Below are 15,468 nucleotides of genomic sequence, written 5' to 3' on the forward strand. Positions count from 1 at the left end.
TGAGTTGTCTTTTGTGGGTATTCATTCATTGAGAACTTAAGTTAAACTACTGGCATAACAGATCAGTGTTTAAGGAAATATGGGTCAACAAAAAGGAACTGCTTTACGAACAAAGGACAAGTTGTCTGTCAACAACCCCAATCAAACACATTCTGATTAGCAAACATTAGAATGTCATATCAGTCAGAACAGCAATGTGCTGACAGAGCTTTTTAATTCAATTCCGAGAATCCATTTACGGTCAATTAATCAAACTGCTGCCAGGCCTTCAGCATTATTATTCACAATTCTAATTGGCAGCAAAGAGACAAAATATGGAGTGACGTCATGATGGTTGAAGTCAGTGGCCCGATAATTTTACCTTCTACTCTGTTCACGTTCCTATGCTCTGTGTAAATCAATCACAAGTCATTTATGCAATTCCACTTATTGTCACGAGGTGGCACTGCAGCACCACCTGGTGGTGTAGTTATAAACTACAAAAGAAGATACATCCATGGCACAAAATTCAAAGCCAAGACAAAATGAGCATTAAGACAATAATGATTGGTCTCCAACGGCTAGCATGAGGGCAACAGGACAGTAGAGCGCCAACATCTTACACCCCATGAACTCTTTAAAAAAGAAAATGGAAAATTGGCCCTCGACATACTAACTTCCAAGAGCATGCAGACTCGCAGAATAATTACAGTGCAGAAAAAGGTCATTCGGCCCATAGGGTCTGCACTGACCCTCTACAAGAGCACCCCTATCTAGGCCCACGTCCCCATCCTATCCCCATAATCCACTAATACCACCAACCGTTGGACACTAAGGGGCAATTTAGCATGGCCAATCCACCTAACAATAAACATCTTTGGACTGTGGGAGGAAACCGGAGTATCTGGAGGAAACCCATGCAGACACGGGGGGGGGGGAAACGTACAAACTTGACGCACAGTCACCCAAGGTTGGAATCAAACCTGGGTCCCTGGCGCTGTGAGGCAGCAGTGCTAACCACCGTGCCGCTCTTGTCCTTTGTTGGGAGTCTAGAGAAAGAGACTGCCAGGAGCGGAGGTGCGAGATGGTCGAGAGCATAAAATGGTTCAGAAAGGAGAAATTGAGTTCAAGAGAAAGCCAGCTAAAACAAGAGACCGTAAGAATGGTCTCAAAGAACAGAGAAAGGAAGAATACAGCTCAGGTACAGGCCCTTTGGCCCTTCAAGCCTGTACCCATCATGATACCAACCTTTGCCAAAACCCTAAAGAACAAGTCTCCTTTGGCATTGTAAAGATTCTGTGCCCAAGTATTTAAAAAAAAAAACAATTACTAAAACGAGGGTAGGTCCTCGAGAGTGAGAATGGGAGATAATGAGAAATAAGGAAATGGCGGAATAACTGAACAGACAATGTCTGCTGCTATCATCCCAGACCCCAACAGTGGCTAGGATCCTGGACAGAAACCCTAACATTTGAACTTATTATAAGACTGTAGAAAGAATGATTCACTCCAGGAGTGGTTGCAGGAAAGAATAGGGCTTTGGCATTTCGAAAATAAAAAACTTTGTGAATACAATATTAAACTTTAAACTTCACCCCCAAAAAGAAGCTTTCAATTATCCCTTAACACAACTATACAAGCTCCCATTAAACAACACAAAAAGAAACATACAGCTCTTAACCCATCTTTGAATTAGCAGGGCATAGAGGAATACTTGCTTTCTAGAACAGATTTGGCTCTGGTTGGAACCCCTTCCGATTCTGGAAATATATATTCAAATAACTGTTTCAACTAGATGGTTTCAGCCTTTTCTTCATCTTCAGACAAGACTGCTCTACTTGACAATATTACAACTCTTTTGTTTTTAGAATCTATCCTATTTGGAAAGAATTGTGCACTGTCAGTTAGTCAAATCAAAACTCAGCTCCTCTCTTTCAGCTTCTCCAAGCTTACCGCCTCTCTGGGCTCCATTCAACAATAACCTCAGCTCCCCAAGTTGAAAAACAAATCATCTCTGCAGAACTGCAAAAGCACATTAACTCCCCAGGGACCTCCCCAATCAAACCACAGTCCGCTAGCCTCGACTGAAAAATGCATTCCTTCATCAATTGCACCTGCTATTCCCTAGAAGGAAAACAAAATCATTTTTAAAACCATGATCACTGCAGCCACATACGACACCCTCAGGCTTTAAATGCTCAGCTTGTCCCAATATTTAGATAACAATATTCCAAAAAACCGCCAATCCTACACCTCCCCCCTTAAAAGAAAAACAATGTAAACACATGGCTTAATTTTGCTAAACTTTTTTAACGTTAAATATTTCTTAAGATCACATACAACTTGCATTCTATACTACTTATAATTTTACATTTTTAAACAGGCAAACATCACAAATATAGTGCATTTTAATCTTCTCACTAGTGTCAGAAATCAAATTCTCTCTCCTGCCACATGTAGAATTCTTAAATTACACGTTTGTAATAAAACCCCCACCTGAAGCCTTGGGTTTTGAATTTGCCCAAGAACTTTAATGAATTACAATTCGTATACACACGTGTGTCAGATAAATTGTTACTAACAGATGTCAAAATGTTGTAACGCCAATACCAAACTCAAGGTCTCCTTTTTGATGGTTGAGTATTTCTTTTGGTAATGTTGAGTTTCCTAGAATAATACCAGATTGGTCTTTCAATTCTGCAACAGTACAGCACCAACAACCACCTTAAATGGCGTGCCCAATTTCTTTTTACCAATTAAGGGGCAATTTAGCGTGGCCAATCCACCTACCCCGCACATCTTTTGGGTTATGGGGGTGAGACTCAAGCAGACATGGGGAGAATGTGCAAACCCCACATGGACTGACCCGGGGTTGGGATTGAACCGGGTCCTCTGTGCCACGAGGCAGTAGTGCTCACCACTGCGCCACCCTGCCACGGCAAAATTAGGTGTCATCAACACTGGCAGTGGTTAGACTTGAGATTATCAACTGCCTCCTGACAGTCTGCCGTCCACTGAAACAGTTTTTCTTTCTCAGAAGTTCAGTCAGTGGAGCAATCGCTGCCAAAATTTGCCAGGAATTTCCAGTAGAAACCACTCAATGTCCAGAAATGTCAGAACTTCTCTCCTAGTCGATGTTATTGGAAGTTCTCCAATAGTGTTTGCCTTCACATTCCATAGAGCCATCTGACCACGTCCAATGGTATGGCCCAAGAAGTTGACTTTGCAGACTCACTGAGCCACATTTACCAATAATCCAGCTTTCTTTAAATCGATCAAATACTTGTTTCAAATGTTCCAAATGCTCCTTCAACATTTTACTGAACACCACCAAATCGTCAATGTACACTGCACAATTGTTGAGACTGGAGATGACCTTGTTGGTTAATCTTGGCAATGTTCCTGCCACATTTTTCATTCCAAATGGTTTAGCTCAGTTGGCTGGACAGCTGGTTCATTATGCTGAATGGGGTCAGCAGCGTAGATTCAATTCCCATATTGGCTCAGGTTATTCATGAAGGCCCCACCTTCTCAACCTTGCCCGTCAAAGGTCATATGGGACTATGGTGATTTAGTTTATTCCATAATCAGAATGGCTAATTTCTCTTGGATCTAACCAGATTTCCCTGCCCAAATCCTCTCTTCCCTCCCCTCTGATCTAGATTTTCAGTCCTTCTCATTAATTTACCTCACCAATGATGTGGTTCTTATTGCCATCCAGCAGCAATGTTAAAATGCGGTCATTATATTTGTATTTACCAGCAGCTACCCAACACATCCACAAAGATCACAGAAAACAGGGTTATACTTTCCTGTCCAGCAGTTAATGCAGCTTCCCAAGGCTGACCTGGGACTAAATAAGAGCATGTTCTGAATGCATCATCTTCTGGTTAGAGTACTGACTGACCTCTCAATCAATGCCTGCTCCACTCACTAGCATTTTGAGTTTCAATTTAAGCACTGCTTGTGGGTCAAGCACAGTGCACACTCGGAGACAAAATGGTGCTGCAATCAGTTACTGTTGCTGATGCTTAGTGCTCGCTGCTTGTGGAGCCATTAAGATTTTCAAAATATTGATTTTCCTTCAAATTCAACAGGTTAACAGATTGGCAATCCTGGCATTCTGCAGACCAACAGCAGATCGTTTCCCGAAATGAGTCATATCAGACTCAAAAAACGTCAACTCTGGATCTCTCTGGGGTTTAATACTAAAGTTTACCCCAGGAATTCTTCACATCTGTCCTCACCCAAGAGAATGAGGATGTAGGTATGGAACTGGACAAGGTTGATAGGCAGCAGCTGTTCTCCTTAACTGACCATTCAATTTTGAGGGGACAAGTTCAAAGTGAGGGGCAAAAGTTTAGGGGCAGATTTGAGGAAATAAATTTTTACCCAGAGGGTGGGACGGTCTGGAATGCACTGCCTGGGAGGATGGTGGAGGTGGGTTGCCTCACATCCTTTACAAAGTACCTGGATGAGCACTTGGCATGTCATAACGTTCAAGGTTATGGGCCAAGTGCTGACAAATGGGATTAGGTGGGTAGGTCAGGTGCAGATTAGTCAATCCAGTTTCTACATTATGAAAGGTCTCGACATCACCTCAATAGGTGGGGAGCGGCAAAGCCAGAGGCCATCAATTTAAGACCGTCACCTAGAAAGCAAGCAGTGAATGGTGAAGAAACTTCTCAGCAGAGAATGTGGAACTAATTCCACAGGGCTTTGGGAGGTGAGTAGTGCGGATGTTATTAAAGGGACAGCAGGTGAACACAAAAGGGGGGGGGGGGGGGGGGGGGGGAAAGAAAGGATAGAGGTATGCTGATAAAGAGTGGCCTGGATTGGTTGGCCAAATGGCTTGCTCCAGTATTGGAAGTTCTAATTAAAAGATCAATATCAATGCAACTCAGCAGGGCGAAGAGTATTGTCTCCAATAGGATTTCAAATGGAAGTCAGAAAAAATAACCTTTCAAACAGACTCGAAGTGTCAAATGGTTAGACAGCATCTTGCAGGTTTGTGAAGCTGACACAATAGTTATTCATTTTAGTATTTTGATAATGCGCAAGATTTGCCCCAGTGCAGCTGGGTTCTACAAACATTTCCCCCACCACTGCAGCTATCCTTTCTGGTAACTGCCAAGAATGACCAAGGCTGACATATTTTTCAGGGCTGTAGCGCTGAGACCCACGCAGACACAGGGAGAATGTGCAAACACCACACGGACAATAACCCGGGGCTGGATCGAACCCAGGTCCTCGGCACCGTGAGGCAGCAGTGCTAACCACTGCGCCACCATGCTGCTCCTTGTTTCATCAAATTTAACTGCCCATTTCAAGTGATGTTTTTAGGACATTAAACAATCATTCAACCATTACAAGCAAGGCAAAGTGGCACTGACTAATAAGCCCATTTCAAACCAAATGGCAATCGTAATTGAAAGCCATTTTCCAAACTGCACACTGGTTTTGCGTTCTGCAATTAACAGGAGGTGACTTTTTTCAGTCTTTCCCCAAGAGGAACTGATACCCAGTCTTTTTGACAGTGTCAGCAAATTTAGAAGCATAATCAACAAGCAGCAGACAGTGCAGGAAAGCAGAGAAACACTGTTTGGCTTTTTCACACTGATGGCAAGTAATACAATCAAACTCTTCTTGTCACCTTGATGAGGTATCGGGTAATGTCCCTGCCGGCAATATCGAGCCTCCGTGTTAGGTGTGGCAGTGAAAAGCCTTCATATACAGGGCAGATGTGTGTCACACCATCACCTGAGTCCACAACAACACCAGTCAGTAAACCTGAAAAAGTAGGAAGGACAAAGAGTTCATCAGGACAGAAACACTCAAAACATGACACTTGTGAATGAATGCAAACCATTGTTACTGGAAGGACAATACACTGGATAGATATCTGAATCTCAGTTGGGTGATGCTGTAATACAGTAAGTTGCCACAAGCACATGTCACAGAATGGAGAGAGAGAGGGAGAGGGAGGAGGGGGATTGCAGGGAATGGGCAGACTTCACAGTACATAGAACATAGAACAGTACAGCACAGGCCCTTCGGCCCTCAATGTTGTGCCGAGCCACAATCACCCTACTCAAACCCACGTATCCACCCTATACCCATAACCCAACAACCCCCCCTTAACCTTACTTTTATTAGGACACTACGGGCAATTTAGTATGGCCAATCCACCTAACCCACACATCTTTGGACTGTGGGAGGAAACCGGAGCACCCGGAGGAAACCCACGCACACAGGGGGAGGACGTGCAGACTCCACACAGACAGTGACCCAGCCGGGAATCGAACCTGGGACCCTGGAGCTGTGAAGCATTTATGCTAACCACCATGCTACCCTGCTTGCTCTTGCTTATTCTCTTGCTTATTCTCAGGGGTTTGGTTAGCCATACTGATAGCAGCTCCATCCATTTTGCAAGGATACTGGGGCACAATGTCTCCCTCGTGATCTACCTGGTTACACACTCCCATTTATCATACCCTCAATGCCCTCGACAACATTTGGCAGTAGCAGTAGCTCAGCTTGCATCACAAAACACCATTCCTGTCTCTCCAGGCATCACCATGCTGTCAGACCATGTCTGATTAAGTCACAAACAAATCAAAATGTCTGGAGCCTGAATATCCGGAATGTGGTTTTATTCATTTGTATAAACTCCACTTCCTCAAACCCCACCCCACGCCCAGACACTCATTCTCAATCAGCCTAAAGTGGGGTCATGTCATGGTTTAAGATTCAAATCCCACAGCTGGCCCAATTTCCCACCTTTGTTCCTATTTCCCTGATCAGTGTCAAGAGCTTCCGAGAGCTACCTCCACCAACAAACTCAATGGTTTACAAGTCCTCCTTGGCGTGCAGACCCTTCACATTTCATTCCCCATTTGAGTTGATCAATTCACATTTGACCAAAACGAGCCTCCCTGTCATAGGGCCACTCTGGCTCCATGCCCCTAAACCAAAATCAAGTCTCTGTGCCCTCCAGACCTTTGATCGACCGACTCCAGTCCTCTTGGCATTTCTCACCTCACCAATGGTGGAGTCACCATAGCCCCCAGACCTTCTGGCCATGCTTTCAAGCACCCCTAACTTTCATACCATTGTTCAGCAGGTCATTAATCACCACTCCACAATGCTGCTGGGCAAAATCTATGTTAAAACTGTGAAGAGAATTGTAAATTGGGCGTTTTAGGGACAGGTGTAAAACAAAATGTCAGGCACAGTAGCCAATTTTCTCCTGATTAGGGAGTAGTTCTGAAGTAAATGTTTCTGTTTCACCAACCAGACAAACTGTAAATATTCAACCACTTCCCTAAACCACTTACGAAATATCAGAACGCTGCTTCACCAGCACACAACTGGAGAGTCAGTCCGGTTGACCCACTTTACATCAAGTATCCAAAATAAACCTAACCCAGTTCTCCGCCATGTTAAAGTTATCTCTAACCCAATTTAAAATGGAATTTCTACACAAGTTATTTTAGTGTCAGGTGCCAGTCTATGGATGATTGAGCAGAGCAACTGGGATCGTTGCAATTTTCTTCCGTGCTCGAGTTAGACGATGCCAGGAGGAGAACCTTGCTTTTAACATTCTGCATGTATTAGCAAGCGACCCAATCAGCGTTTGTTTAAAAGGATGGATTTTTAAACAAAAATGCTCTCAAAGTCTTAAGTGGAATTTAATCCTGGTTAAAAACACATAAAATTGCACAAGCCATTAATCAAATTAATGAAAATTGTTCATTGTCACAAGTAGGCTTCAAATAAAGTTACTGTGAAAAGCCCCGAGTCGCCACATCCGCCGCCTGTTCGGGGAGGCTGTTACGGGAATCGATCCGTGCTGCTGACCTACCTGGGTCTGCTTTCCAAACCAGCGATTTAGCCCCGTGCTAAACAGCCCCATTACAATCCCAGCTGGTGTTATAACTGGATGGGAAGATTTCAGAATGGAACCCTAGCTCAAAACACCAACTCAAAAAACTTTTTTTTTTAATGCGGAGGAACAGAGTCACAGGGCTGCTCATTAGTTTTAACAATGGGGGGGGGGGGGGGGGGGGGGGGGGGAAATCAACATAGAAACCTTGGGTTGGGATACAATACTCTCAGCACCTCCCCACCACCCAGCAGTGCTAACCACTGTGCCACCCTGGATTATAATCAAATTCGCCTTAACCCCCCTTCCCTTAGTTTAACAAGTACACAGATTTAAAGATTAACATGGATTAAAAAGCTAATCTTAATCGACACTGGTTTCTAACACCAAGTCCCTTTAAAACACACAAGATGACTGTGGGCAAATACACTTTGAACCCCAAGTTCTACGTTTTTCAAATGACACTTTCAAGAAAGCTTCCAATCCACTTTTATCAGAGAATCCAGTCCAGGATTGTACACCACTCCTTTTCGGTTTGCTTTTACACAAGCTTGGAGCTCCAGCCACGGATTTCCATTTTTAATTCAACCCACATTACACCGGCTGTGGTAAAACCTTCCTGAAAGATCAAACCTGAAAAACAAAACTAGATATCCTGCCCATGTCTCAACATTTTTCTCAGTTCCGTCTTGTCTTTACTAAACAGTGCTCTAGTACCTTTAACCAAAGACTCCTTGGAAACTGCTCTTAATCTCTAGTTTCCTTAGCTAGCTGTTCTTCGGATCTCTGCACTGTTTTTTTTTATATATATATAAATTTAGAGTACCCAATTATTGTTTTCCAATTAAGGGGCAATTTAGCATGGCCAATCCACCTACCTTGCACATCTTTTGGGTTGTGGGGGTGAAGCCCACGCAGACACGGGGAGAATGTGCAAACTCCTCACGGATAGTGACCCAGAGCCGGGATTCGAAACCAGATCCTCAGCGCCGCAGTGCACTGTTGTCTTAACCATTATAACAATAGTCTTTATTGTCACAAGTAGGCCTACATTAACACTGCAATGAAGTTACTGTGAAAATCCCCTCGTCGGCACATTCTGGCACATGTCCGGCAAGGTAACACTGACAAAAGGAGTGTACTTGTAGGTACGGAGATGGGTTGAAGTGTATATACCTCAACGCAAGAAGCATCAGGAATAAGGTGGGTGAATGTAAGGCATCGATCGGTACTTGGCACTATGATGTGGTGGCCATCACGGAAACTTGGATAGAAGAGGGGCAGAAATGGTTGTTGGAGGTTCCTGGTTATAGATGTTTCTATAAGATTAGGGAGGGTGGTAAAAGAGGTGGGGGGTTGCATTGTTAATTAGATACTATAACAGCTGCAGAAAGGCAATTCGAGGAGGATCTGCCTACTGAGGTAGCATGGGTTGAAGTCAGAAATAGGAAAGGAGCAGTCACCCCGTTGGGAGTTTTCTATAGGCCCCCCAATAGCAGCAGAGATGTGGAGGAACAGATTGGGAAACAGATTTTGGAAAGGTGCAGAAGTCACAGGGTAGTAGTCATGGGTGACTTCAACTTCCCAAACATTGAGTGGAAACTCTTTAGATCAAATAGTTTGGATGGGGTAGTGTTTGTGCAGTGTGTCCAGGAAGCTTTTCTAACACAGTATGTGGATTGTTTGACCAGAGGGGAGGCCATATTGGATTTGGTACTTGGTAATGAACCAGGGCAAGTGATAGATTTGATAGTGGGGGAGCATTTTGGAGGTAGTGACCACAATTCTGTGACTTTCACTTTAGTAATGGAGAGGGATAGGCGCGTGCAACAGGGTAAGGTTCACAATTGCGGGGGGGGGGGGGGGGGGGGGGGGGAATACAATGCTGTCAGACAAGAACTGAAGTGCATAGGTTGGGAACATAGGCTGTCAGACAAGGACACAATTGAAATGTGGAACTTGTTCAAGCAGATGATATTATGTGTCCTTGATATGCATGTTCCTGTCAGGCAGGGAAGAAAGAGATGGTCGAGTGAGGTTGAATGTCTTGTTAAGAGGAAGAAGGATACTTATGTAAGGCTGAGGAAACAAGGTTCAGACAGGGCGCTGGAGGGATACAAGATAGCCAGGAGGGAACTGAAGAAAGGGATTAGGAGAGCTAAGAGAGGGCGAATGTCGTGCTCCTGTTCAAAAAAAGGGAATAGGGATAACCCTGGGAATTACAGGCCAGTTAGTCTTACTTCGGTGGTAGGCAAAGTAATGGAAAGGGTACAGAGGGATAGGATTTCTGAGCATCTGGAAAGACACTGCTTGATTAGGGATAGTCAGCACGGATTTGAGAGGGGTAGGTCTTGCCTCAAGTCTTATTGAATTCTTTGAGGAGGAGCCAAGCACGTGGATGAAGGTAAAGCAGTGGATGCGGTGTACATGGATTTTAGTAAGGCATTTGATAAGGTTCCCCATGGTAGGCTTATGCAGAAAGTAAGGAGGCATGGGATAGTGGGAAATTTAGCCAGTTGGATAACGAACTGGCTAACCAATAGAAGTCAGAGAGTGGTGGTGGAATATTCAGCCTGGAGCCCAGTTACCGCAGGAATCAGTTCTGGGTCCTCTGCTGTTTGTGATTTTCATTAATGACTTGGATGAGGGAGTTGAAGGGTGGATCAGCAAATTTGCAGACGATACGAAGATTGGTGGAGTTGTGGATAGTGAGGAGGGCTGTTGTCGGCTGCAAAGAGACATAGATAGCATGCAGAGCTGGGCTGAGAAGTGGCAGATGGCGTTTAACCCTGAAAAGTGTGAGGTTGTCCATTTTGGAAGGACAAATATGAATGCGGAATACAGGGTTAACGGTCGGGCTCTTGGCAATGTGGAGGAGCAGAGAGATCTTGAGGTCTATGTTTATAGATCTTGGAAAGTTGCCACTCACGTGGATAGAGCTGTGAAGAAGGCCTATGGTGTGCTAGCGTTCATTAGCAGAGGGATTGAATTTAAGAGCCGTGAGGTGATGATGCAGCTGTACAAAACCTTGTTAAGGCCACATTTGGAGTAGTGTGTGCAGTTCTGGTCACCTCATTTTAGGAAGGATGTGGAAGCTTTGGAAAAGGTGCAAAAGAGATTTACCAGGATGTTTCCTGGAATGGAGAGTAGGTCTTACGCGGAAAGGCTGAGGGTGCTAGGTCTTTTCTCATTAGAACGGGTAAGGACGAGGGGCGACTTAATATATAAGATGATCAGGGGAATCGACAGTAGACAGTCAGAGACTTTTTCCTCGGATGGAACAAACCATTACAAGGGGACATAAATTTAAGGTGAATGGTGGAAGATATAGGGGAGGTTGTCAGTGGTAGGTTCTTTACCCAGAGAGTAGTGGCGGCATGGAATGCACTGCCTGTGGAAGTAGTTGAGTCGGAAACATTAGGGACCTTCAAGCGGCTATTGGATAGGTACATGGATTACGGTAGAATGATGGGGTGTAGATTAATTTGTTCTTAATCGGGGACAAAAGTTCGGCACAACATCGTGGGCCGAGACTTCGAGACTTGTGGAAGGAAACTGGAGCACCCGGAGGAAACCCATGCAGACATAGGGAGAACTTGCAGACTCCGCACTGACAGTGACCCAAGCCAGGAATCGAACCTGGGTCCCTGGTGCTGTGAAGCAACAGTGCTAACCACTGTATTACCGTGCCACCCTGGTGGTAGTCCATGGTATGGCTTTTGTTCTAGCAAAACAGAGATGTGCCCTCTCTAGCCTTCTATACCAACTGCTTCTAATAAAGCCGAGAGCTTCCTTCTCTCTCACTACCTATATTCAATTGCAATCAAATTAGTTGAACTAAAACTTACAAGCTTCTCTATCTTACAAGGTCCCAATTGCTGAGCAACCACTGCTAGTTTATTTATAGTTCACACCATTGCCCTCGCTAAGCCGAATCGAATGACAGTTGAAACTTAACCAAACCCTACACATTTAAAAAAAAAAAATTAAAGTACCAATTAGTTTTTTCCAATTAAGGGGCAATTTAGTGTGGCCAATACACCTACCCTGCACATCTTTGGGTTGCGGGGGCGAAACCCATAAAGACACAGGGAGAATGTGCAAACTCCTCACGGACAGTAACCTGGAGATGGGATCGAACCCGGGTCCTTGGCACCGTGAGGCAACAGTGCGAACCACTGTCACCGTGCCACCCCAACCAACTCCCACATAGAAACATTTTTGTCCAGCATGAATGTAACTATAGGTTAACCCTTCCAGGAACAGAAACATTAAATTAAACCTACTTAAAACTTATCTTATTTCTAATGTTCACCAATACAAAGATAAATCCCTTAAAACTACCTTTGTTTTCCTAATAACACAAACACGGGAGACGACATTACACACATGAACACTGATTACATTACACACACTAACACGGATGATGACATTCATTTGCCCCAATTAAGTTTGTTCACCTAGAAAGATCCTCATATTTCTTTTGTGATTCCAGGGTTTTGCTGCCACTCCTCTAAAATGTTGGAAAGACCAAGGAACTGATCATCGACTTCAGGAAGCGCAGCACGATACACATTCCTGTCTGCATCAATGGCTCCGAAATGGAGATGGTCGATAGCTTTAAGTTCCTGGGGGTCACCATCACCAACAGTCTGTCCTGGTCCACTCACGTTGATGCAACAGTCAAGAAAGTCCAACAACATCTCTACTTCCTGCAGAAGCTAACGAAATTTGGCATGTCTGCATCGCCTCTCACAAACTTCTCCAGATGTGCGATAGAGAGCATCCTATCCGGCTGCATCACAGCCTGGTATGGCAACTGCTCGGTCCAAGATCGCAAGAAACTGCAGAGTGTGGTGAACTCAGCCCAATGCATCACACAAGCGTGCCGTCCTCCCATTGATTCTGTCTACACCTCCCGCTGCCTCAGAAAGGCAGACAGCATTATCAGAGACCCCTCCCACCCAGGCATTGCCTTCTTCCAGAACCTTCCATCAGGCAGAAGGTACAGAAGTCTGAAGACTTGCACATACAGACATAGGAACAGCTTCAAGACTCAACGACTCTCCCTCGGACTGATTTGTTCCCTGTAAGAACACTATTCACGACGCCCTATGCTGCTCTTGCTCGTGTATTTGCTTTGTTTGGCCCCTTGTTCCGCACTGTAACCAATCACTGTTTTGTCGATGTGCCATTTGTCAATGTTCTCTGTTGATTATTTTGATGTTTACTCTGTACGCACTATATACATTCCCTCGGCCGCAGAAAAGTACTTTTCACTGTACTTCGGTACATGACAATAAATCAACCAAATCAAAATCAAATCAAATCCCAACCTGGAGTAGGGTTTCACACTTTCTTCCATCAGTCTTTTTTCTTTTTTTAAATAAAATATTTTTATTCAACTAATTTTCACCTAACAATCCCAGCAATATATAAGGAAATCCCACCCAAACCCAGGAAACGCCTCCCCACAACCCTCCGCGATTCCCCCCCTCAGTCAATGGTAACCAACTCCCAAAAGTGCATGAACAAACCCGTAGAACCCCTCAGCTCGAACCACCTTCTCCAGGGTCAAGAAAACTCCAGCAAGTCCCCCCGCCATCCACGGCACAGGCTGGAGAGACTGACCTCCACCCCAACAACACCCGCTTACGAGTGATCAGCGAGGCGAAGGCCAATACATCTGCCCTCGTTCACACCTGCAATTCGGGCCGGTCCAACACCCCAAATATTACTTCTAGGGGACCGGACTCCACATCCATATGGGAGACCCTTGAGATTGTGCTAAACACTGTTCTCCAAAACCGCTCCGGCTTAGGGCAGGACCAAAACATATGAATATGGTTCACGGGGTCCCTCGCACATTGCTCATAGGCATCCTCCACCCCTCAGACGGCTCATCCTTGATTTTGTGAAGTGCGTCTTATGTACAACCTCCAGCTGTACGAGCCCCAGCCTCGCACACGAAGCCGAGACATTCACCCTCCGCAGCACCGCACACCACAGTCCCTCTTCCAGCATCCCCCAACTCCTCCTCCCCCCACTTCACCTTAATCCCCTCCATGGACACCCTATTCTCCTCCAGGATGCTGCCATAGATCGCCAAAACATCCCACCTCTCCAGGAGATTGTCCCACCTCGACAAATTGGCCTTCAACCTCCCTACCAAAGTAGTGAAATTGTATTTTCGGAGTCCTCCCCAATCTCGGGCCACCTGCACCACCTCAATTTATACCCCGAGAACGTTTCGAATCTCTGGAACAGCTCCATTATACTCCCCATCTCCGTGCTCAGTTCAGAAATATACAACAGCAGATCATCGGCATAGGACACCCAATGTTCCAAATCTCTCAACACTCCCATTAATTAAACCCATTCTACCCGATCGAACATCTTCTCTACGTCCAGTACCACCACCACCACTGTCTCCTTTCCCTCTGCCAAAGATAGGACCACATTCAATTACCTCCAAGTACGGCTACCTTCCCTTCATGAACCCCGTCTGGTCCTCCCAATCACCTTCAGGAGACATCCCTCCAACCTTGACGCCAGCACTGTTGCCATATTTTGGCATCTACATTCGGTTGAGATATCGGCCTGTACGATCTACACTCCACCGGGTACTTGTCCTCCTTCAGCAGCAACAAAATAGAAGCTTGCCCCAACATTTGCGACAAGACACTCCTACCTATCGCATTCTCAAACATTCCCACCATCAGCGGCGTCAACCTAACCTTCAATTTCTTATGAAAATCAACTGGGACCCCGTCAGGCCCCACCGCCTTCCCTGCCTGCATCCTCCCAATTGCCTCTTGCTCCCTCACCAGCACTCCAACCTGGCTCTATCCTCCTCACCCAGTCTTGGATACTCCAGCCCATCCAGGAATTCCCCCTCCCCCGTTGGCTCAGACCTATATAGATCCCTATAAAACTTGTTGAATACTTGACTAATCTGCTCCGGGGCCACCACCAGCTTTGCCATCTTATCCCCTATCCGAACTATCTCCCTCGCCGCCGCCTCCCTCCTGTGCTGGCTGGCCAGCATTCACCCTGGCTTCTCCCCGTGCTCGTAGACTGCCCCCCTCACCCTTCTCAACTGGCGCACCGCTTTCCTTGGGTCAGTTGGTCAAACCTCACCCGAGGCTCCTTCCTCATTGCCGAGACCTGGGGCCCCTCACATACCTCCGATCCACCTTCAGAATCTCCTAGTTTTTGCCGCTCTCCTCCTTGTCCACCATAGCTTTGAACAAAATCACCTCACCCTTCACCACTGCCTTCAGAGCCTCCCAAGCCGACTGCGAAACCTCCTCCATGCAATTAAATCCCATATATTCCTATATCACCTTCCAAATCTTATCACAAACGTGCCGCTCACTAACAACTCCACATCCATTCTCCACCCCGGCCTCTGGGCAACCCTTTCTCCAAAACCACATCCAACCAATGCGGAGCATGGCCCGAAAGCACGATTGCTGATTACTCCGACCTCCTAACCCCAGCCTGTAGCACCTTCCCCACCATGAAAAAGTCTACCCTCGAGTGCACGTTGTGTACCGGGGAGAAAAGCAAATACTCCCGTTCCCTAAAGTGCTAGAACCTCC

General features: G+C 45.5%; 1 protein-coding gene across 3 annotated transcripts in view; it reads right to left on the reverse strand.

Annotated features, from left to right (window-relative positions):
- Positions 1-15,468, reverse strand: part of LOC119971655 (actin-related protein 2) — a 59,474-nt gene that overhangs the window by 9,146 nt on the left and 34,860 nt on the right. For all 3 annotated transcript variants that reach the window (XM_038807499.1, XM_038807508.1, XM_038807517.1), the window contains one exon: positions 5,633-5,769. In XM_038807499.1, the coding sequence (XP_038663427.1) occupies positions 5,633-5,769 (137 nt within the window). The remainder of the gene's footprint in view (positions 1-5,632; positions 5,770-15,468) is intronic.

This window comes from Scyliorhinus canicula, chromosome 1, assembly GCF_902713615.1.
Source record: "Scyliorhinus canicula chromosome 1, sScyCan1.1, whole genome shotgun sequence".
Taxonomy (NCBI): Eukaryota; Metazoa; Chordata; class Chondrichthyes; order Carcharhiniformes; family Scyliorhinidae; genus Scyliorhinus; species Scyliorhinus canicula.